The sequence below is a fragment of the Doryrhamphus excisus genome, chromosome 9, assembly GCF_030265055.1.
Source record: "Doryrhamphus excisus isolate RoL2022-K1 chromosome 9, RoL_Dexc_1.0, whole genome shotgun sequence".
In the NCBI taxonomy this organism is placed as follows: Eukaryota; Metazoa; Chordata; class Actinopteri; order Syngnathiformes; family Syngnathidae; genus Doryrhamphus; species Doryrhamphus excisus.
Window position 1 is genome coordinate 17,761,127 of NC_080474.1, and position 23,408 is coordinate 17,784,534.

The 23,408-nt window shown below is 51.4% G+C and overlaps 3 protein-coding genes across 5 annotated transcripts in view; all 3 read left to right on the forward strand.

Moving 5' to 3' along the window:
* LOC131135439 (collagen alpha-3(VI) chain-like) overlaps positions 1 to 23,408 on the forward strand; it is an 84,489-nt gene that overhangs the window by 37,080 nt on the left and 24,001 nt on the right. For all 3 annotated transcript variants that reach the window (XM_058081275.1, XM_058081276.1, XM_058081278.1), the window contains one exon: positions 22,397 to 23,008. In XM_058081275.1, the coding sequence (XP_057937258.1) occupies positions 22,397 to 23,008 (612 nt within the window). The remainder of the gene's footprint in view (positions 1 to 22,396; positions 23,009 to 23,408) is intronic.
* Positions 17,716 to 18,723, forward strand: LOC131135442 (collagen alpha-3(VI) chain-like). Its single transcript, XM_058081281.1, has one exon. It carries the CDS (start codon positions 17,779 to 17,781, stop codon positions 18,520 to 18,522), a length of 744 nt encoding a protein of 247 aa, XP_057937264.1. The 5' UTR covers positions 17,716 to 17,778; the 3' UTR covers positions 18,523 to 18,723.
* Positions 19,273 to 21,908, forward strand: LOC131135443 (collagen alpha-3(VI) chain-like). Its single transcript, XM_058081282.1, has one exon. The coding sequence runs from the start codon at positions 20,167 to 20,169 to the stop codon at positions 20,812 to 20,814; it is 648 nt and encodes a 215-aa protein (XP_057937265.1). The 5' UTR covers positions 19,273 to 20,166; the 3' UTR covers positions 20,815 to 21,908.

The following is a 23,408-nucleotide window of genomic DNA, read 5'->3' on the forward strand; positions in this document are numbered from 1 at the left end:
TGCTAAGCGGCGGAAGGTCTTTTGACAGCGTGGATGCACCGGCTGCTGCTCTCAAACAGCTGGGAGTGCTGGTCTTTGCCATCGGAACCAGGAGCTCCGATAGCAGAGAACTGCAGAAGATAGCCCACGATCCCAGATACGCTCTGTCTGTGACTGAATTCACTGACCTACCCAGTGTCCAGCAACAGCTTCAGTCCTCCGTGGAGGATGTGGTGATTGATTCCACGCCAGAATCGCCACCAGTGATTGGTACGTTGACGTGGGCTGGGCACGGATAGGCAATCTGTTTTCCGTACCTTAGAACAATTTGAAGTCAAAGGAGGCGGCGCCAGTAACTTCCAAAACTGTCAAACCACGTGATGTTTAGTCAAGCGGTATGTATCGCCGTTTCACAAGTGTGTTTTATCGTCTGTCCTCCCGTCTTTTTGCAGCCGACACCGATGCCAAAAAGGATATCGTATTCCTTCTTGATGGGTCAGATGGCACAAGGAATGGCTTCCCCGCAATGCGTGATTTTGTTGAAAGAGTGCTGGAGAAACTCAATGTGGGGGCAAACAGAGACCGTGTTTCTGTGGTCCAGTACAGCAGAGACGCAGAGGTGCAATTCTATCTGAACACCTACACCACGAGTGAGGCCATTGGGGATGCAGTCAGAGGGCTCAGACACAGAGGAGGCCGACCTGTGAACACAGGGGCCGCCCTCCAATATGTCAGAGACAACGTGTTTACAAACTCCTCTGGGAGTAGGCAGCAGCAAGGTGTTCCTCAAATCTTGATCCTGCTGAATGGTGGCAGATCTTTTGACAACGTTGATGCCCCGGCCTCTGCTCTCAAACAGCGGGGCATCTTTACAATCAGCATTGGAACACAGAGCTCAGACAGCAACGAGCTGCAGAAGATTTCCTATGATCCGAGCTATTCTCTATCAGTGGCTGAGCTGACTGACCTCCCCAGTGTCCAAGATCAGCTCTCCGCTGTGATGAGCAGGGTGCTGAGGGCAGCGCCCGGGACACCGACGGTGACTGGTAAGCCAGATCTCCATCCCAAACTCGGGGGAAGCATGACATGTTGGCTGGTATTGGAGAGTGTCGGACGGTGGTGGGGTTGGGGGTCTGTGTGAGGTAGTAAGAGTGGGTCAACAGCCTGGAGCCGCGTTACCAGAGAGATGGTGGCCCTTGAGGTCAGCGCAAATCACGTCAGTTTGTCATATCCTGTATTTTGTGTGCTGCAGTGGACAGACAGCCAGGCGGAAGGGATGTGGTTTTCTTGTTGGATGGATCTGACGCCACAAGAAATGGATTCCCGGCTATGAGAGACTTTGTCCAAAGAGTAGTAGAGACGCTGAGCGTGGACGACAAGAAAGACCGTGTCTCGGTGGTTCAGTACAGCAGAGATGCAGCTGTCCAGTTCTATCTGAACACATACACAACAAAGGGCCAGATCCTTGAAATTGTCCGAGGTTTGAGACACAGAGGTGGAAGACCCCTCAACACCGGAGCAGCTCTCCAGTACTTGAGCGACAACGTCTTCACAGCCTCTGCCGGCAGCAGGCGGCTGGAAGGAGTTCCACAGGTCCTCATATTGCTAAGCGGCGGAAGGTCTTTTGACAGCGTGGATGCACCGGCTGCTGCTCTCAAACAGCTGGGAGTGCTGGTCTTTGCCATCGGAACCAGGAGCTCCGATAGCAGAGAACTGCAGAAGATAGCCCACGATCCCAGATACGCTCTGTCTGTGACTGAATTCACTGACCTACCCAGTGTCCAGCAACAGCTTCAGTCCTCCGTGGAGGATGTGGTGATTGATTCCACGCCAGAATCGCCACCAGTGATTGGTACGTTGACGTGGGCTGGGCACGGATAGGCAATCTGTTTTCCGTACCTTAGAACAATTTGAAGTCAAAGGAGGCGGCGCCAGTAACTTCCAAAACTGTCAAACCACGTGATGTTTAGTCAAGCGGTATGTATCGCCGTTTCACAAGTGTGTTTTATCGTCTGTCCTCCCGTCTTTTTGCAGCCGACACCGATGCCAAAAAGGATATCGTATTCCTTCTTGATGGGTCAGATGGCACAAGGAATGGCTTCCCCGCAATGCGTGATTTTGTTGAAAGAGTGCTGGAGAAACTCAATGTGGGGGCAAACAGAGACCGTGTTTCTGTGGTCCAGTACAGCAGAGACGCAGAGGTGCAATTCTATCTGAACACCTACACCACGAGTGAGGCCATTGGGGATGCAGTCAGAGGGCTCAGACACAGAGGAGGCCGACCTGTGAACACAGGGGCCGCCCTCCAATATGTCAGAGACAACGTGTTTACAAACTCCTCTGGGAGTAGGCAGCAGCAAGGTGTTCCTCAAATCTTGATCCTGCTGAATGGTGGCAGATCTTTTGACAACGTTGATGCCCCGGCCTCTGCTCTCAAACAGCGGGGCATCTTTACAATCAGCATTGGAACACAGAGCTCAGACAGCAACGAGCTGCAGAAGATTTCCTATGATCCGAGCTATTCTCTATCAGTGGCTGAGCTGACTGACCTCCCCAGTGTCCAAGATCAGCTCTCCGCTGTGATGAGCAGGGTGCTGAGGGCAGCGCCCGGGACACCGACGGTGACTGGTAAGCCAGATCTCCATCCCAAACTCGGGGGAAGCATGACATGTTGGCTGGTATTGGAGAGTGTCGGACGGTGGTGGGGTTGGGGGTCTGTGTGAGGTAGTAAGAGTGGGTCAACAGCCTGGAGCCGCGTTACCAGAGAGATGGTGGCCCTTGAGGTCAGCGCAAATCACGTCAGTTTGTCATATCCTGTATTTTGTGTGCTGCAGTGGACAGACAGCCAGGCGGAAGGGATGTGGTTTTCTTGTTGGATGGATCTGACGCCACAAGAAATGGATTCCCGGCTATGAGAGACTTTGTCCAAAGAGTAGTAGAGACGCTGAGCGTGGACGACAAGAAAGACCGTGTCTCGGTGGTTCAGTACAGCAGAGATGCAGCTGTCCAGTTCTATCTGAACACATACACAACAAAGGGCCAGATCCTTGAAATTGTCCGAGGTTTGAGACACAGAGGTGGAAGACCCCTCAACACCGGAGCAGCTCTCCAGTACTTGAGCGACAACGTCTTCACAGCCTCTGCCGGCAGCAGGCGGCTGGAAGGAGTTCCACAGGTCCTCATATTGCTAAGCGGCGGAAGGTCTTTTGACAGCGTGGATGCACCGGCTGCTGCTCTCAAACAGCTGGGAGTGCTGGTCTTTGCCATCGGAACCAGGAGCTCCGATAGCAGAGAACTGCAGAAGATAGCCCACGATCCCAGATACGCTCTGTCTGTGACTGAATTCACTGACCTACCCAGTGTCCAGCAACAGCTTCAGTCCTCCGTGGAGGATGTGGTGATTGATTCCACGCCAGAATCGCCACCAGTGATTGGTACGTTGACGTGGGCTGGGCACGGATAGGCAATCTGTTTTCCGTACCTTAGAACAATTTGAAGTCAAAGGAGGCGGCGCCAGTAACTTCCAAAACTGTCAAACCACGTGATGTTTAGTCAAGCGGTATGTATCGCCGTTTCACAAGTGTGTTTTATCGTCTGTCCTCCCGTCTTTTTGCAGCCGACACCGATGCCAAAAAGGATATCGTATTCCTTCTTGATGGGTCAGATGGCACAAGGAATGGCTTCCCCGCAATGCGTGATTTTGTTGAAAGAGTGCTGGAGAAACTCAATGTGGGGGCAAACAGAGACCGTGTTTCTGTGGTCCAGTACAGCAGAGACGCAGAGGTGCAATTCTATCTGAACACCTACACCACGAGTGAGGCCATTGGGGATGCAGTCAGAGGGCTCAGACACAGAGGAGGCCGACCTGTGAACACAGGGGCCGCCCTCCAATATGTCAGAGACAACGTGTTTACAAACTCCTCTGGGAGTAGGCAGCAGCAAGGTGTTCCTCAAATCTTGATCCTGCTGAATGGTGGCAGATCTTTTGACAACGTTGATGCCCCGGCCTCTGCTCTCAAACAGCGGGGCATCTTTACAATCAGCATTGGAACACAGAGCTCAGACAGCAACGAGCTGCAGAAGATTTCCTATGATCCGAGCTATTCTCTATCAGTGGCTGAGCTGACTGACCTCCCCAGTGTCCAAGATCAGCTCTCCGCTGTGATGAGCAGGGTGCTGAGGGCAGCGCCCGGGACACCGACGGTGACTGGTAAGCCAGATCTCCATCCCAAACTCGGGGGAAGCATGACATGTTGGCTGGTATTGGAGAGTGTCGGACGGTGGTGGGGTTGGGGGTCTGTGTGAGGTAGTAAGAGTGGGTCAACAGCCTGGAGCCGCGTTACCAGAGAGATGGTGGCCCTTGAGGTCAGCGCAAATCACGTCAGTTTGTCATATCCTGTATTTTGTGTGCTGCAGTGGACAGACAGCCAGGCGGAAGGGATGTGGTTTTCTTGTTGGATGGATCTGACGCCACAAGAAATGGATTCCCGGCTATGAGAGACTTTGTCCAAAGAGTAGTAGAGACGCTGAGCGTGGACGACAAGAAAGACCGTGTCTCGGTGGTTCAGTACAGCAGAGATGCAGCTGTCCAGTTCTATCTGAACACATACACAACAAAGGGCCAGATCCTTGAAATTGTCCGAGGTTTGAGACACAGAGGTGGAAGACCCCTCAACACCGGAGCAGCTCTCCAGTACTTGAGCGACAACGTCTTCACAGCCTCTGCCGGCAGCAGGCGGCTGGAAGGAGTTCCACAGGTCCTCATATTGCTAAGCGGCGGAAGGTCTTTTGACAGCGTGGATGCACCGGCTGCTGCTCTCAAACAGCTGGGAGTGCTGGTCTTTGCCATCGGAACCAGGAGCTCCGATAGCAGAGAACTGCAGAAGATAGCCCACGATCCCAGATACGCTCTGTCTGTGACTGAATTCACTGACCTACCCAGTGTCCAGCAACAGCTTCAGTCCTCCGTGGAGGATGTGGTGATTGATTCCACGCCAGAATCGCCACCAGTGATTGGTACGTTGACGTGGGCTGGGCACGGATAGGCAATCTGTTTTCCGTACCTTAGAACAATTTGAAGTCAAAGGAGGCGGCGCCAGTAACTTCCAAAACTGTCAAACCACGTGATGTTTAGTCAAGCGGTATGTATCGCCGTTTCACAAGTGTGTTTTATCGTCTGTCCTCCCGTCTTTTTGCAGCCGACACCGATGCCAAAAAGGATATCGTATTCCTTCTTGATGGGTCAGATGGCACAAGGAATGGCTTCCCCGCAATGCGTGATTTTGTTGAAAGAGTGCTGGAGAAACTCAATGTGGGGGCAAACAGAGACCGTGTTTCTGTGGTCCAGTACAGCAGAGACGCAGAGGTGCAATTCTATCTGAACACCTACACCACGAGTGAGGCCATTGGGGATGCAGTCAGAGGGCTCAGACACAGAGGAGGCCGACCTGTGAACACAGGGGCCGCCCTCCAATATGTCAGAGACAACGTGTTTACAAACTCCTCTGGGAGTAGGCAGCAGCAAGGTGTTCCTCAAATCTTGATCCTGCTGAATGGTGGCAGATCTTTTGACAACGTTGATGCCCCGGCCTCTGCTCTCAAACAGCGGGGCATCTTTACAATCAGCATTGGAACACAGAGCTCAGACAGCAACGAGCTGCAGAAGATTTCCTATGATCCGAGCTATTCTCTATCAGTGGCTGAGCTGACTGACCTCCCCAGTGTCCAAGATCAGCTCTCCGCTGTGATGAGCAGGGTGCTGAGGGCAGCGCCCGGGACACCGACGGTGACTGGTAAGCCAGATCTCCATCCCAAACTCGGGGGAAGCATGACATGTTGGCTGGTATTGGAGAGTGTCGGACGGTGGTGGGGTTGGGGGTCTGTGTGAGGTAGTAAGAGTGGGTCAACAGCCTGGAGCCGCGTTACCAGAGAGATGGTGGCCCTTGAGGTCAGCGCAAATCACGTCAGTTTGTCATATCCTGTATTTTGTGTGCTGCAGTGGACAGACAGCCAGGCGGAAGGGATGTGGTTTTCTTGTTGGATGGATCTGACGCCACAAGAAATGGATTCCCGGCTATGAGAGACTTTGTCCAAAGAGTAGTAGAGACGCTGAGCGTGGACGACAAGAAAGACCGTGTCTCGGTGGTTCAGTACAGCAGAGATGCAGCTGTCCAGTTCTATCTGAACACATACACAACAAAGGGCCAGATCCTTGAAATTGTCCGAGGTTTGAGACACAGAGGTGGAAGACCCCTCAACACCGGAGCAGCTCTCCAGTACTTGAGCGACAACGTCTTCACAGCCTCTGCCGGCAGCAGGCGGCTGGAAGGAGTTCCACAGGTCCTCATATTGCTAAGCGGCGGAAGGTCTTTTGACAGCGTGGATGCACCGGCTGCTGCTCTCAAACAGCTGGGAGTGCTGGTCTTTGCCATCGGAACCAGGAGCTCCGATAGCAGAGAACTGCAGAAGATAGCCCACGATCCCAGATACGCTCTGTCTGTGACTGAATTCACTGACCTACCCAGTGTCCAGCAACAGCTTCAGTCCTCCGTGGAGGATGTGGTGATTGATTCCACGCCAGAATCGCCACCAGTGATTGGTACGTTGACGTGGGCTGGGCACGGATAGGCAATCTGTTTTCCGTACCTTAGAACAATTTGAAATCAAAGGAGGCGGCGCCAGTAACTTCCAAAACTGTCAAACCACGTGATGTTTAGTCAAGCGGTATGTATCGCCGTTTCACAAGTGTGTTTTATCGTCTGTCCTCCCGTCTTTTTGCAGCCGACACCGATGCCAAAAAGGATATCGTATTCCTTCTTGATGGGTCAGATGGCACAAGGAATGGCTTCCCCGCAATGCGTGATTTTGTTGAAAGAGTGCTGGAGAAACTCAATGTGGGGGCAAACAGAGACCGTGTTTCTGTGGTCCAGTACAGCAGAGACGCAGAGGTGCAATTCTATCTGAACACCTACACCACGAGTGAGGCCATTGGGGATGCAGTCAGAGGGCTCAGACACAGAGGAGGCCGACCTGTGAACACAGGGGCCGCCCTCCAATATGTCAGAGACAACGTGTTTACAAACTCCTCTGGGAGTAGGCAGCAGCAAGGTGTTCCTCAAATCTTGATCCTGCTTAATGGTGGCAGATCTTTTGACAACGTTGATGCCCCGGCCTCTGCTCTCAAACAGCGGGGCATCTTTACAATCAGCATTGGAACACAGAGCTCAGACAGCAACGAGCTGCAGAAGATTTCCTATGATCCGAGCTATTCTCTATCAGTGGCTGAGCTGACTGACCTCCCCAGTGTCCAAGATCAGCTCTCCGCTGTGATGAGCAGGGTGCTGAGGGCAGCGCCCGGGACACCGACGGTGACTGGTAAGCCAGATCTCCATCCCAAACTCGGGGGAAGCATGACATGTTGGCTGGTATTGGAGAGTGTCGGACGGTGGTGGGGTTGGGGGTCTGTGTGAGGTAGTAAGAGTGGGTCAACAGCCTGGAGCCGCGTTACCAGAGAGATGGTGGCCCTTGAGGTCAGCGCAAATCACGTCAGTTTGTCATATCCTGTATTTTGTGTGCTGCAGTGGACAGACAGCCAGGCGGAAGGGATGTGGTTTTCTTGTTGGATGGATCTGACGCCACAAGAAATGGATTCCCGGCTATGAGAGACTTTGTCCAAAGAGTAGTAGAGACGCTGAGCGTGGACGACAAGAAAGATCGTGTCTCGGTGGTTCAGTACAGCAGAGATGCAGCTGTCCAGTTCTATCTGAACACATACACAACAAAGGGCCAGATCCTTGAAATTGTCCGAGGTTTGAGACACAGAGGTGGAAGACCCCTCAACACCGGAGCAGCTCTCCAGTACTTGAGCGACAACGTCTTCACAGCCTCTGCCGGCAGCAGGCGGCTGGAAGGAGTTCCACAGGTCCTCATATTGCTAAGCGGCGGAAGGTCTTTTGACAGCGTGGATGCACCGGCTGCTGCTCTCAAACAGCTGGGAGTGCTGGTCTTTGCCATCGGAACCAGGAGCTCCGATAGCAGAGAACTGCAGAAGATAGCCCACGATCCCAGATACGCTCTGTCTGTGACTGAATTCACTGACCTACCCAGTGTCCAGCAACAGCTTCAGTCCTCCGTGGAGGATGTGGTGATTGATTCCACGCCAGAATCGCCACCAGTGATTGGTACGTTGACGTGGGCTGGGCACGGATAGGCAATCTGTTTTCCGTACCTTAGAACAATTTGAAATCAAAGGAGGCGGCGCCAGTAACTTCCAAAACTGTCAAACCACGTGATGTTTAGTCAAGCGGTATGTATCGCCGTTTCACAAGTGTGTTTTATCGTCTGTCCTCCCGTCTTTTTGCAGCCGACACCGATGCCAAAAAGGATATCGTATTCCTTCTTGATGGGTCAGATGGCACAAGGAATGGCTTCCCCGCAATGCGTGATTTTGTTGAAAGAGTGCTGGAGAAACTCAATGTGGGGGCAAACAGAGACCGTGTTTCTGTGGTCCAGTACAGCAGAGACGCAGAGGTGCAATTCTATCTGAACACCTACACCACGAGTGAGGCCATTGGGGATGCAGTCAGAGGGCTCAGACACAGAGGAGGCCGACCTGTGAACACAGGGGCCGCCCTCCAATATGTCAGAGACAACGTGTTTACAAACTCCTCTGGGAGTAGGCAGCAGCAAGGTGTTCCTCAAATCTTGATCCTGCTTAATGGTGGCAGATCTTTTGACAACGTTGATGCCCCGGCCTCTGCTCTCAAACAGCGGGGCATCTTTACAATCAGCATTGGAACACAGAGCTCAGACAGCAACGAGCTGCAGAAGATTTCCTATGATCCGAGCTATTCTCTATCAGTGGCTGAGCTGACTGACCTCCCCAGTGTCCAAGATCAGCTCTCCGCTGTGATGAGCAGGGTGCTGAGGGCAGCGCCCGGGACACCGACGGTGACTGGTAAGCCAGATCTCCATCCCAAACTCGGGGGAAGCATGACATGTTGGCTGGTATTGGAGAGTGTCGGACGGTGGTGGGGTTGGGGGTCTGTGTGAGGTAGTAAGAGTGGGTCAACAGCCTGGAGCCGCGTTACCAGAGAGATGGTGGCCCTTGAGGTCAGCGCAAATCACGTCAGTTTGTCATATCCTGTATTTTGTGTGCTGCAGTGGACAGACAGCCAGGCGGAAGGGATGTGGTTTTCTTGTTGGATGGATCTGACGCCACAAGAAATGGATTCCCGGCTATGAGAGACTTTGTCCAAAGAGTAGTAGAGACGCTGAGCGTGGACGACAAGAAAGACCGTGTCTCGGTGGTTCAGTACAGCAGAGATGCAGCTGTCCAGTTCTATCTGAACACATACACAACAAAGGGCCAGATCCTTGAAATTGTCCGAGGTTTGAGACACAGAGGTGGAAGACCCCTCAACACCGGAGCAGCTCTCCAGTACTTGAGCGACAACGTCTTCACAGCCTCTGCCGGCAGCAGGCGGCTGGAAGGAGTTCCACAGGTCCTCATATTGCTAAGCGGCGGAAGGTCTTTTGACAGCGTGGATGCACCGGCTGCTGCTCTCAAACAGCTGGGAGTGCTGGTCTTTGCCATCGGAACCAGGAGCTCCGATAGCAGAGAACTGCAGAAGATAGCCCACGATCCCAGATACGCTCTGTCTGTGACTGAATTCACTGACCTACCCAGTGTCCAGCAACAGCTTCAGTCCTCCGTGGAGGATGTGGTGATTGATTCCACGCCAGAATCGCCACCAGTGATTGGTACGTTGACGTGGGCTGGGCACGGATAGGCAATCTGTTTTCCGTACCTTAGAACAATTTGAAGTCAAAGGAGGCGGCGCCAGTAACTTCCAAAACTGTCAAACCACGTGATGTTTAGTCAAGCGGTATGTATCGCCGTTTCACAAGTGTGTTTTATCGTCTGTCCTCCCGTCTTTTTGCAGCCGACACCGATGCCAAAAAGGATATCGTATTCCTTCTTGATGGGTCAGATGGCACAAGGAATGGCTTCCCCGCAATGCGTGATTTTGTTGAAAGAGTGCTGGAGAAACTCAATGTGGGGGCAAACAGAGACCGTGTTTCTGTGGTCCAGTACAGCAGAGACGCAGAGGTGCAATTCTATCTGAACACCTACACCACGAGTGAGGCCATTGGGGATGCAGTCAGAGGGCTCAGACACAGAGGAGGCCGACCTGTGAACAAAGGGGCCGCCCTCCAATATGTCAGAGACAACGTGTTTACAAACTCCTCTGGGAGTAGGCAGCAGCAAGGTGTTCCTCAAATCTTGATCCTGCTGAATGGTGGCAGATCTTTTGACAACGTTGATGCCCCGGCCTCTGCTCTCAAACAGCGGGGCATCTTTACAATCAGCATTGGAACACAGAGCTCAGACAGCAACGAGCTGCAGAAGATTTCCTATGATCCGAGCTATTCTCTATCAGTGGCTGAGCTGACTGACCTCCCCAGTGTCCAAGATCAGCTCTCCGCTGTGATGAGCAGGGTGCTGAGGGCAGCGCCCGGGACACCGACGGTGACTGGTAAGCCAGATCTCCATCCCAAACTTGGGGGAAGCATGACATGTTGGCTGGTATTGGAGAGTGTCGGACGGTGGTGGGGTTGGGGGTCTGTGTGAGGTAGTAAGAGTGGGTCAACAGCCTGGAGCCGCGTTACCAGAGAGATGGTGGCCCTTGAGGTCAGCGCAAATCACGTCAGTTTGTCATATCCTGTATTTTGTGTGCTGCAGTGGACAGACAGCCAGGCGGAAGGGATGTGGTTTTCTTGTTGGATGGATCTGACGCCACAAGAAATGGATTCCCGGCTATGAGAGACTTTGTCCAAAGAGTAGTAGAGACGCTGAGCGTGGACGACAAGAAAGACCGTGTCTCGGTGGTTCAGTACAGCAGAGATGCAGCTGTCCAGTTCTATCTGAACACATACACAACAAAGGGCCAGATCCTTGAAATTGTCCGAGGTTTGAGACACAGAGGTGGAAGACCCCTCAACACCGGAGCAGCTCTCCAGTACTTGAGCGACAACGTCTTCACAGCCTCTGCCGGCAGCAGGCGGCTGGAAGGAGTTCCACAGGTCCTCATATTGCTAAGCGGCGGAAGGTCTTTTGACAGCGTGGATGCACCGGCTGCTGCTCTCAAACAGCTGGGAGTGCTGGTCTTTGCCATCGGAACTAGGAGCTCCGATAGCAGAGAACTGCAGAAGATAGCCCACGATCCCAGATACGCTCTGTCTGTGACTGAATTCACTGACCTACCCAGTGTCCAGCAACAGCTTCAGTCCTCCGTGGAGGATGTGGTGATTGATTCCACGCCAGAATCGCCACCAGTGATTGGTACGTTGACGTGGGCTGGGCACGGATAGGCAATCTGTTTTCCGTACCTTAGAACAATTTGAAGTCAAAGGAGGCGGCGCCAGTAACTTCCAAAACTGTCAAACCACGTGATGTTTAGTCAAGCGGTATGTATCGCCGTTTCACAAGTGTGTTTTATCGTCTGTCCTCCCGTCTTTTTGCAGCCGACACCGATGCCAAAAAGGATATCGTATTCCTTCTTGATGGGTCAGATGGCACAAGGAATGGCTTCCCCGCAATGCGTGATTTTGTTGAAAGAGTGCTGGAGAAACTCAATGTGGGGGCAAACAGAGACCGTGTTTCTGTGGTCCAGTACAGCAGAGACGCAGAGGTGCAATTCTATCTGAACACCTACACCACGAGTGAGGCCATTGGGGATGCAGTCAGAGGGCTCAGACACAGAGGAGGCCGACCTGTGAACACAGGGGCCGCCCTCCAATATGTCAGAGACAACGTGTTTACAAACTCCTCTGGGAGTAGGCAGCAGCAAGGTGTTCCTCAAATCTTGATCCTGCTGAATGGTGGCAGATCTTTTGACAACGTTGATGCCCCGGCCTCTGCTCTCAAACAGCGGGGCATCTTTACAATCAGCATTGGAACACAGAGCTCAGACAGCAACGAGCTGCAGAAGATTTCCTATGATCCGAGCTATTCTCTATCAGTGGCTGAGCTGACTGACCTCCCCAGTGTCCAAGATCAGCTCTCCGCTGTGATGAGCAGGGTGCTGAGGGCAGCGCCCGGGACACCGACGGTGACTGGTAAGCCAGATCTCCATCCCAAACTCGGGGGAAGCATGACATGTTGGCTGGTATTGGAGAGTGTCGGACGGTGGTGGGGTTGGGGGTCTGTGTGAGGTAGTAAGAGTGGGTCAACAGCCTGGAGCCGCGTTACCAGAGAGATGGTGGCCCTTGAGGTCAGCGCAAATCACGTCAGTTTGTCATATCCTGTATTTTGTGTGCTGCAGTGGACAGACAGCCAGGCGGAAGGGATGTGGTTTTCTTGTTGGATGGATCTGACGCCACAAGAAATGGATTCCCGGCTATGAGAGACTTTGTCCAAAGAGTAGTAGAGACGCTGAGCGTGGACGACAAGAAAGACCGTGTCTCGGTGGTTCAGTACAGCAGAGATGCAGCTGTCCAGTTCTATCTGAACACATACACAACAAAGGGCCAGATCCTTGAAATTGTCCGAGGTTTGAGACACAGAGGTGGAAGACCCCTCAACACCGGAGCAGCTCTCCAGTACATGAGCGACAACGTCTTCACAGCCTCTGCCGGCAGCAGGCGGCTGGAAGGAGTTCCACAGGTCCTCATATTGCTAAGCGGCGGAAGGTCTTTTGACAGCGTGGATGCACCGGCTGCTGCTCTCAAACAGCTGGGAGTGCTGGTCTTTGCCATCGGAACCAGGAGCTCCGATAGCAGAGAACTGCAGAAGATAGCCCACGATCCCAGATACGCTCTGTCTGTGACTGAATTCACTGACCTACCCAGTGTCCAGCAACAGCTTCAGTCCTCCGTGGAGGATGTGGTGATTGATTCCAGGCCAGAATCGCCACCAGTGATTGGTACGTTGACGTGGGCTGGGCACGGATAGGCAATCTGTTTTCCGTACCTTAGAACAATTTGAAATCAAAGGAGGCGGCGCCAGTAACTTCCAAAACTGTCAAACCACGTGATGTTTAGTCAAGCGGTATGTATCGCCGTTTCACAAGTGTGTTTTATCGTCTGTCCTCCCGTCTTTTTGCAGCCGACACCGATGCCAAAAAGGATATCGTATTCCTTCTTGATGGGTCAGATGGCACAAGGAATGGCTTCCCCGCAATGCGTGATTTTGTTGAAAGAGTGCTGGAGAAACTCAATGTGGGGGCAAACAGAGACCGTGTTTCTGTGGTCCAGTACAGCAGAGACGCAGAGGTGCAATTCTATCTGAACACCTACACCACGAGTGAGGCCATTGGGGATGCAGTCAGAGGGCTCAGACACAGAGGAGGCCGACCTGTGAACACAGGGGCCGCCCTCCAATATGTCAGAGACAACGTGTTTACAAACTCCTCTGGGAGTAGGCAGCAGCAAGGTGTTCCTCAAATCTTGATCCTGCTGAATGGTGGCAGATCTTTTGACAATGTTGATGCCCCGGCCTCTGCTCTCAAACAGCGGGGCATCTTTACAATCAGCATTGGAACACAGAGCTCAGACAGCAACGAGCTGCAGAAGATTTCCTATGATCCGAGCTATTCTCTATCAGTGGCTGAGCTGACTGACCTCCCCAGTGTCCAAGATCAGCTCTCCGCTGTGATGAGCAGGGTGCTGAGGGCAGCGCCCGGGACACCGACGGTGACTGGTAAGCCAGATCTCCATCCCAAACTCGGGGGAAGCATGACATGTTGGCTGGTATTGGAGAGTGTCGGACGGTGGTGGGGTTGGGGGTCTGTGTGAGGTAGTAAGAGTGGGTCAACAGCCTGGAGCCGCGTTACCAGAGAGATGGTGGCCCTTGAGGTCAGCGCAAATCACATCAGTTTGTCATATCCTGTATTTTGTGTGCTGCAGTGGACAGACAGCCAGGCGGAAGGGATGTGGTTTTCTTGTTGGATGGATCTGACGCCACAAGAAATGGATTCCCGGCTATGAGAGACTTTGTCCAAAGAGTAGTAGAGACGCTGAGCGTGGACGACAAGAAAGACCGTGTCTCGGTGGTCCAGTACAGCAGAGATGCAGCTGTCCAGTTCTATCTGAACACATACACAACAAAGGGCCAGATCCTTGAAATTGTCCGAGGTTTGAGACACAGAGGTGGAAGACCCCTCAACACCGGAGCAGCTCTCCAGTACTTGAGCGACAACGTCTTCACAGCCTCTGCCGGCAGCAGGCGGCTGGAAGGAGTTCCACAGGTCCTCATATTGCTAAGCGGCGGAAGGTCTTTTGACAGCGTGGATGCACCGGCTGCTGCTCTCAAACAGCTGGGAGTGCTGGTCTTTGCCATCGGAACCAGGAGCTCCGATAGCAGAGAACTGCAGAAGATAGCCCACGATCCCAGATATGCTCTGTCTGTGACTGAATTCACTGACCTACCCAGTGTCCAGCAACAGCTTCAGTCCTCCGTGGAGGATGTGGTGATTGATTCCAGGCCAGAATCGCCACCAGTGATTGGTACGTTGACGTGGGCTGGGCACGGATAGGCAATCTGTTTTCCGTACCTTAGAACAATTTGAAATCAAAGGAGGCGGCGCCAGTAACTTCCAAAACTGTCAAACCACGTGATGTTTAGTCAAGCGGTATGTATCGCCGTTTCACAAGTGTGTTTTATCGTCTGTCCTCCCGTCTTTTTGCAGCCGACACCGATGCCAAAAAGGATATCGTATTCCTTCTTGATGGGTCAGATGGCACAAGGAATGGCTTCCCCGCAATGCGTGATTTTGTTGAAAGAGTGCTGGAGAAACTCAATGTGGGGGCAAACAGAGACCGTGTTTCTGTGGTCCAGTACAGCAGAGACGCAGAGGTGCAATTCTATCTGAACACCTACACCACGAGTGAGGCCATTGGGGATGCAGTCAGAGGGCTCAGACACAGAGGAGGCCGACCTGTGAACACAGGGGCCGCCCTCCAATATGTCAGAGACAACGTGTTTACAAACTCCTCTGGGAGTAGGCAGCAGCAAGGTGTTCCTCAAATCTTGATCCTGCTGAATGGTGGCAGATCTTTTGACAACGTTGATGCCCCGGCCTCTGCTCTCAAACAGCGGGGCATCTTTACAATCAGCATTGGAACACAGAGCTCAGACAGCAACGAGCTGCAGAAGATTTCCTATGATCCGAGCTATTCTCTATCAGTGGCTGAGCTGACTGACCTCCCCAGTGTCCAAGATCAGCTCTCCGCTGTGATGAGCAGGGTGCTGAGGGCAGCGCCCGGGACACCGACGGTGACTGGTAAGCCAGATCTCCATCCCAAACTCGGGGGAAGCATGACATGTTGGCTGGTATTGGAGAGTGTCGGACGGTGGTGGGGTTGGGGGTCTGTGTGAGGTAGTAAGAGTGGGTCAACAGCCTGGAGCCGCGTTACCAGAGAGATGGTGGCCCTTGAGGTCAGCGCAAATCACGTCAGTTTGTCATATCCTGTATTTTGTGTGCTGCAGTGGACAGACAGCCAGGCGGAAGGGATGTGGTTTTCTTGTTGGATGGATCTGACGCCACAAGAAATGGATTCCCGGCTATGAGAGACTTTGTCCAAAGAGTAGTAGAGACGCTGAGCGTGGACGACAAGAAAGACCGTGTCTCTGTGGTTCAGTACAGCAGAGATGCAGCTGTCCAGTTCTATCTGAACACATACACAACAAAGGGCCAGATCCTTGAAATTGTCCGAGGTTTGAGACACAGAGGTGGAAGACCCCTCAACACCGGAGCAGCTCTCCAGTACTTGAGCGACAACGTCTTCACAGCCTCTGCCGGCAGCAGGCGGCTGGAAGGAGTTCCACAGGTCCTCATATTGCTAAGCGGCGGAAGGTCTTTTGACAGCGTGGATGCACCGGCTGCTGCTCTCAAACAGCTGGGAGTGCTGGTCTTTGCCATCGGAACCAGGAGCTCCGATAGCAGAGAACTGCAGAAGATAGCCCACGATCCCAGATACGCTCTGTCTGTGACTGAATTCACTGACCTACCCAGTGTCCAGCAACAGCTTCAGTCCTCCGTGGAGGATGTGGTGATTGATTCCAGGCCAGAATCGCCACCAGTGATTGGTACGTTGACGTGGGCTGGGCACGGATAGGCAATCTGTTTTCCGTACCTTAGAACAATTTGAAATCAAAGGAGGCGGCGCCAGTAACTTCCAAAACTGTCAAACCACGTGATGTTTAGTCAAGCGGTATGTATCGCCGTTTCACAAGTGTGTTTTATCGTCTGTCCTCCCGTCTTTTTGCAGCCGACACCGATGCCAAAAAGGATATCGTATTCCTTCTTGATGGGTCAGATGGCACAAGGAATGGCTTCCCCGCAATGCGTGATTTTGTTGAAAGAGTGCTGGAGAAACTCAATGTGGGGGCAAACAGAGACCGTGTTTCTGTGGTCCAGTACAGCAGAGACGCAGAGGTGCAATTCTATCTGAACACCTACACCACGAGTGAGGCCATTGGGGATGCAGTCAGAGGGCTCAGACACAGAGGAGGCCGACCTGTGAACACAGGGGCCGCCCTCCAATATGTCAGAGACAACGTGTTTACAAACTCCTCTGGGAGTAGGCAGCAGCAAGGTGTTCCTCAAATCTTGATCCTGCTGAATGGTGGCAGATCTTTTGACAATGTTGATGCCCCGGCCTCTGCTCTCAAACAGCGGGGCATCTTTACAATCAGCATTGGAACACAGAGCTCAGACAGCAACGAGCTGCAGAAGATTTCCTATGATCCGAGCTATTCTCTATCAGTGGCTGAGCTGACTGACCTCCCCAGTGTCCAAGATCAGCTCTCCGCTGTGATGAGCAGGGTGCTGAGGGCAGCGCCCGGGACACCGACGGTGACTGGTAAGCCAGATCTCCATCCCAAACTCGGGGGAAGCATGACATGTTGGCTGGTATTGGAGAGTGTCGGACGGTGGTGGGGTTGGGGGTCTGTGTGAGGTAGTAAGAGTGGGTCAACAGCCTGGAGCCGCGTTACCAGAGAGATGGTGGCCCTTGAGGTCAGCGCAAATCACATCAGTTTGTCATATCCTGTATTTTGTGTGCTGCAGTGGACAGACAGCCAGGCGGAAGGGATGTGGTTTTCTTGTTGGATGGATCTGACGCCACAAGAAATGGATTCCCGGCTATGAGAGACTTTGTCCAAAGAGTAGTAGAGACGCTGAGCGTGGACGACAAGAAAGACCGTGTCTCGGTGGTCCAGTACAGCAGAGATGCAGCTGTCCAGTTCTATCTGAACACATACACAACAAAGGGCCAGATCCTTGAAATTGTCCGAGGTTTGAGACACAGAGGTGGAAGACCCCTCAACACCGGAGCAGCTCTCCAGTACTTGAGCGACAACGTCTTCACAGCCTCTGCCGGCAGCAGGCGGCTGGAAGGAGTTCCACAGGTCCTCATATTGCTAAGCGGCGGAAGGTCTTTTGACAGCGTGGATGCACCGGCTGCTGCTCTCAAACAGCTGGGAGTGCTGGTCTTTGCCATCGGAACCAGGAGCTCCGATAGCAGAGAACTGCAGAAGATAGCCCACGATCCCAGATATGCTCTGTCTGTGACTGAATTCACTGACCTACCCAGTGTCCAGCAACAGCTTCAGTCCTCCGTGGAGGATGTGGTGATTGATTCCAGGCCAGAATCGCCACCAGTGATTGGTACGTTGACGTGGGCTGGGCACGGATAGGCAATCTGTTTTCCGTACCTTAGAACAATTTGAAATCAAAGGAGGCGGCGCCAGTAACTTCCAAAACTGTCAAACCACGTGATGTTTAGTCAAGCGGTATGTATCGCCGTTTCACAAGTGTGTTTTATCGTCTGTCCTCCCGTCTTTTTGCAGCCGACACCGATGCCAAAAAGGATATCGTATTCCTTCTTGATGGGTCAGATGGCACAAGGAATGGCTTCCCCGCAATGCGTGATTTTGTTGAAAGAGTGCTGGAGAAACTCAATGTGGGGGCAAACAGAGACCGTGTTTCTGTGGTCCAGTACAGCAGAGACGCAGAGGTGCAATTCTATCTGAACACCTACACCACGAGTGAGGCCATTGGGGATGCAGTCAGAGGGCTCAGACACAGAGGAGGCCGACCTGTGAACACAGGGGCCGCCCTCCAATATGTCAGAGACAACGTGTTTACAAACTCCTCTGGGAGTAGGCAGCAGCAAGGTGTTCCTCAAATCTTGATCCTGCTGAATGGTGGCAGATCTTTTGACAACGTTGATGCCCCGGCCTCTGCTCTCAAACAGCGGGGCATCTTTACAATCAGCATTGGAACACAGAGCTCAGACAGCAACGAGCTGCAGAAGATTTCCTATGATCCGAGCTATTCTCTATCAGTGGCTGAGCTGACTGACCTCCCCAGTGTCCAAGATCAGCTCTCCGCTGTGATGAGCAGGGTGCTGAGGGCAGCGCCCGGGACACCGACGGTGACTGGTAAGCCAGATCTCCATCCCAAACTCGGGGGAAGCATGACATGTTGGCTGGTATTGGAGAGTGTCGGACGGTGGTGGGGTTGGGGGTCTGTGTGAGGTAGTAAGAGTGGGTCAACAGCCTGGAGCCGCGTTACCAGAGAGATGGTGGCCCTTGAGGTCAGCGCAAATCACGTCAGTTTGTCATATCCTGTATTTTGTGTGCTGCAGTGGACAGACAGCCAGGCGGAAGGGATGTGGTTTTCTTGTTGGATGGATCTGACGCCACAAGAAATGGATTCCCGGCTATGAGAGACTTTGTCCAAAGAGTAGTAGAGACGCTGAGCGTGGACGACAAGAAAGACCGTGTCTCGGTGGTTCAGTACAGCAGAGATGCAGCTGTCCAGTTCTATCTGAACACATACACAACAAAGGGCCAGATCCTTGAAATTGTCCGAGGTTTGAGACACAGAGGTGGAAGACCCCTCAACACCGGAGCAGCTCTCCAGTACTTGAGCGACAACGTCTTCACAGCCTCTGCCGGCAGCAGGCGGCTGGAAGGAGTTCCACAGGTCCTCATATTGCTAAGCGGCGGAAGGTCTTTTGACAGCGTGGATGCACCGGCTGCTGCTCTCAAACAGCTGGGAGTGCTGGTCTTTGCCATCGGAACCAGGAGCTCCGATAGCAGAGAACTGCAGAAGATAGCCCACGATCCCAGATACGCTCTGTCTGTGACTGAATTCACTGACCTACCCAGTGTCCAGCAACAGCTTCAGTCCTCCGTGGAGGATGTGGTGATTGATTCCACGCCAGAATCGCCACCAGTGATTGGTACGTTGACGTGGGCTGGGCACGGATAGGCAATCTGTCTTCCGTTTTCCATACCTTAGAACAATTTGAAGTCAAAGGAGGCGGTGCCAGTAACTTCCAAAACTGTCAAACCACGTGATGTTTAGTCAAGCGGTATGTATCGCCGTTTCACAAGTGTGTTTTATCGTCTGTCCTCCCGTCTTTTTGCAGCCGACACCGATGCCAAAAAGGATATCGTATTCCTTCTTGATGGGTCAGATGGCACAAGGAATGGCTTCCCCGCAATGCGTGATTTTGTTGAAAGAGTGCTGGAGAAACTCAATGTGGGGGCAAACAGAGACCGTGTTTCTGTGGTCCAGTACAGCAGAGACGCAGAGGTGCAATTCTATCTGAACACCTACACCACAAGGGAGGGCATTGGGGATGCCGTCAGAGGGCTGAGACACAGAGGAGGCCGACCTGTCAACACAGGGGCCGCCCTCAAATATGTCAGAGACAATGTGTTTACAGACTCCTCTGGGAGTAGGCAGCAGCAAGGTGTTCCTCAAATCTTGATCCTGCTGAATGGTGGTAGATCTTTTGACAGCGTTGATGCCCCGGCCTCTGCTCTCAAACAGCGGGGCATCTTTACAATCAGCATTGGAACACAGAGCTCAGACAGCAACGAGCTGCAGAAGATTTCCTATGATCCGAGCTATTCTCTATCAGTGGCTGAGCTGACTGACCTCCCCAGTGTCCAAGATCAGCTCTCCGCTGTAATGAGCAGGGTGCTGAGGGCAGCGCCCGGGACACCGACAGTGACTGGTAAGCCAGATCTCCATCCCAAACTGGGGGGAAGCATGACATGTTGGCTGGTATTTGGTGGGGTTGGGGGTGTGTGTGAGGTAGTAAGAGTGGGTCAACAGCCTGGAGCCGCGTTAGCAGAGAGATGGTGGCCCTTGAGGTTGAGCTAATATGTCCCGTATTATGTGTGCCGCAGTGGACAGACAGCCAGGCGGAAGGGATGTGGTTTTCTTGTTGGATGGATCTGACGCCACAAGAAATGGATTCCCGGCTATGAGAGACTTTGTCCAAAGAGTAGTAGAGACGCTGAGCGTGGACGACAAGAAAGACCGTGTCTCGGTGGTTCAGTACAGCAGAGATGCAGCTGTCCAGTTCTATCTGAACACATACACAACAAAGGGCCAGATCCTTGAAATTGTCCGAGGTTTGAGACACAGAGGTGGAAGACCCCTCAACACCGGAGCAGCTCTCCAGTACTTGAGGGACAACGTCTTCACAGCCTCTGCCGGCAGCAGGCGGCTTGAAGGAGTTCCACAGGTCCTCATATTGCTGAGCGGTGGAAGGTCTTTTGACAGCGTGGATGCACCAGCTACTGCTCTCAAACAGCTGGGAGTGCTGGTCTTTGCCATTGGAACCAGGAGCTCCAGTAGCAGAGAACTGCAGAAGATCGTTCACCATCCCAGATATGCTCTCTCTGTTACTGAACTCGCTGACTTACCCAGTGTGCAGCAAAACCTTCAGTCCTATATGACGGCTGTGGTGGCTAGTTCCACTCCAACAATAATAGGTATGATGGTAGTTGTACAATCATTACATTAGACTTTTTTTTTCGTACAAGATTAAATTATCCTGGGAGAGGTACTTTCAATTACTTCATAGCTTCTGGTATTTGTGTCACTTCTCTTTTGTTGTTTTGAGTGGACACATCAGATTTCTTAAAGGGGAACTATAATGCTGTTTCCACTTTTATTTGACCTTCATTATCTGGTTCATAGTTTGGAAGCACTTTAGGCCTTTGACCAATCACAGCAGAGTGGTCATGTTCGGACAAACCTTTTTGTATGCACTGCCTGTATGTATTTATCTATAAAAATACTGACAATCCAACACTTGTCTCGACAATGCAAGACAAAGGTGAAAGTTTTCAAATGTGGAACATATTTAAGCCACTTTTTGAGGTCAGTTTGAGGTCATAGTCCCCTATGAAACCTATCACCACTGTTTTTACATTCCACACCTTTTCTATTTCTCAGTCCTTATTATTTTTCAGTTTCTCTTTTTCATTCATGTTGATTTTGTTGCTTGAAAATGTTTCATTATTCACGAGTACCATCCTGCGCTGTTCAGTTGAATGGCCATCACTAGTTCATCAGTCATTCTCAAGCTCTGTTGAGATGTCTTCCATTGTGAACTTGGGACATGTTCCATATCTGATCCATCTACGCTGTCCGTGTACACTTCTTCATTTGGCTTCGTTTGGCTTCCTTTGCCAAGATCTATTCCTTTTTAAGCCTTGCTCATGTTTGATGCCATGTGCTTACTGATCTTCTTAGCCAGTAGGCGTGCCTCATGTCTGGGCCTGGTGCAACTCTTTATATGTTATTTGCAATGGGTACGGGATCTTGTTCTGGGAGATTACTGTGGGATCATTTTCAGTCTACTGAACACAGACCAGTGGTGTTATGCTTTGTGCCTTCTCCAATGTTTTTCCAGTGACTTTGGCTTCGACTCAAAATTCTCAGTTGGGATGCTCAAAGGACAGGGGACTTTCGTTATCAGTGTAGCCTGCTAACATTTGGTCAGACAGAAAACAGGTTCTCTAAAATGACTCTTGGCTCTTGGCGTATTTATTTCACAGCCTTTACTTTGAAAACTGAACAGAACACAGACAGAACAGGCATGTTAATTATGATTTACATAAGATATTCAACTTTCAACAAAAACTGCATTAAAACAAATGTGTTGAGTTTACACTGGAAATCCCATATATGTGCTAGCAATTAGCATTAGCAATTCACATGGTGATTTCGAACACTTTTAAGTATGACTAATTACACTTTTAAATGTACATTCCACCTAAACAGATGACACAAAATAAGCAAAACAGGTAAACATTTCCTGACTTCGGCTGAGGACAAAATTACCATAAATGCATATTTGAGATGCATAAATGAGCAACACTGTTGCAAATTTTACCTAAAAAAAAAAAGATCTCTTTTTAAAACACTAACTGATGAAGCCACTTAAGTGGTCGCCTGTTCAAGTCCTTTGTGAGCAGGGCTGGACTGACGGGATTGGATTGTTTAACCTTATTTTCTTATTTATTTATTCTTATTTAATTACTTCAGACATAATTTCACACTTTAACACAGAAGGTAACATGTTTTTCTCTTTTCTTCAGCTGAGTCGCAGGGCCCACAGAAGGACATCATATTTCTTGTCGACGGATCTGATGGTGTTGGACGGGAATTCCCTATCATCCAGGAGTTCATCCGTAGGGTTGTGGAGAGTCTCAATGTGGGAGAAAATAAGATCCGAATTGGTGTGGTCCAGTTTGGTGATTACGCACAGGCGGACATGTATCTGAACACACATTCAACAAAAGAAGAAGTTTTAGATGCTGTTAGAGGAATCAGACAACGAGGAGGAAGACAACGTAACTTGGGCCAGGCCTTGAAGTTTGTCAGTGATGATGTTCTGACCGCCGCACGTGGAAGCAGGAAACAACAAGGCGTACCTCAGTTTCTGATTGTTGTCTCCAGCGGGTCCTCCACAGATGACGTCAGGCGTCCAGCGTCTTCCCTCAAACAATCAAGAGTTCTTCCGTTTAGTATTGGAACCAGGGGAATGGATCCGACGGAGCTGAAAATAGTGTCCTACACACCCAACTTTGCCTACACTGTAGATGATCTCCCAGGCTTGTACACGGTTCAAGAAAACTTAATCACCACTCTTACTGAATTATCAGATGACGACATTGCCAGGATGGTTCCAGTTTTTCCAGACTATGAAGGTACTTACACATTTATTGCATTAACATATATTACATTATGAAGTTAAGTGTAGCATTTTGAGTATTATGCATGTTGTGTTAATTGGATTGTGTGAATTGCACATCGGTGTGAATGTACGTATGAATGGTTGTTTTATGGTATGACACAAAAGTGTTTGCATTTTTGCAAATTTTTTATTATATTTTTCCATCGGACAAGATTAAAGAAATGACACTTTAATCCAATGTGGTTAGCGCGCAGACATCACAGCCAGGAAACCCGGGTTCAATTCCACCCTCGGCCATCTCTGTGTGGAGTTTGCATGTTCTCCCCGTGCATGCGTGGGTTTTCTCCGGGTACTCCGGTTTCCTCCCACATTCCAAAAACATGCTAGGTTAATTAGCGACTCCAAATTGTCCA

Coding starts and splice junctions, on each gene's coding strand:
- LOC131135443 (XM_058081282.1), top strand. CDS start 20,167: ATGTCCCGTATTATGTGTGCCGCAGTGGACAGACAGCCAGGCGGAAGG.
- LOC131135442 (XM_058081281.1), top strand. CDS start 17,779: ATGTATCGCCGTTTCACAAGTGTGTTTTATCGTCTGTCCTCCCGTCTT.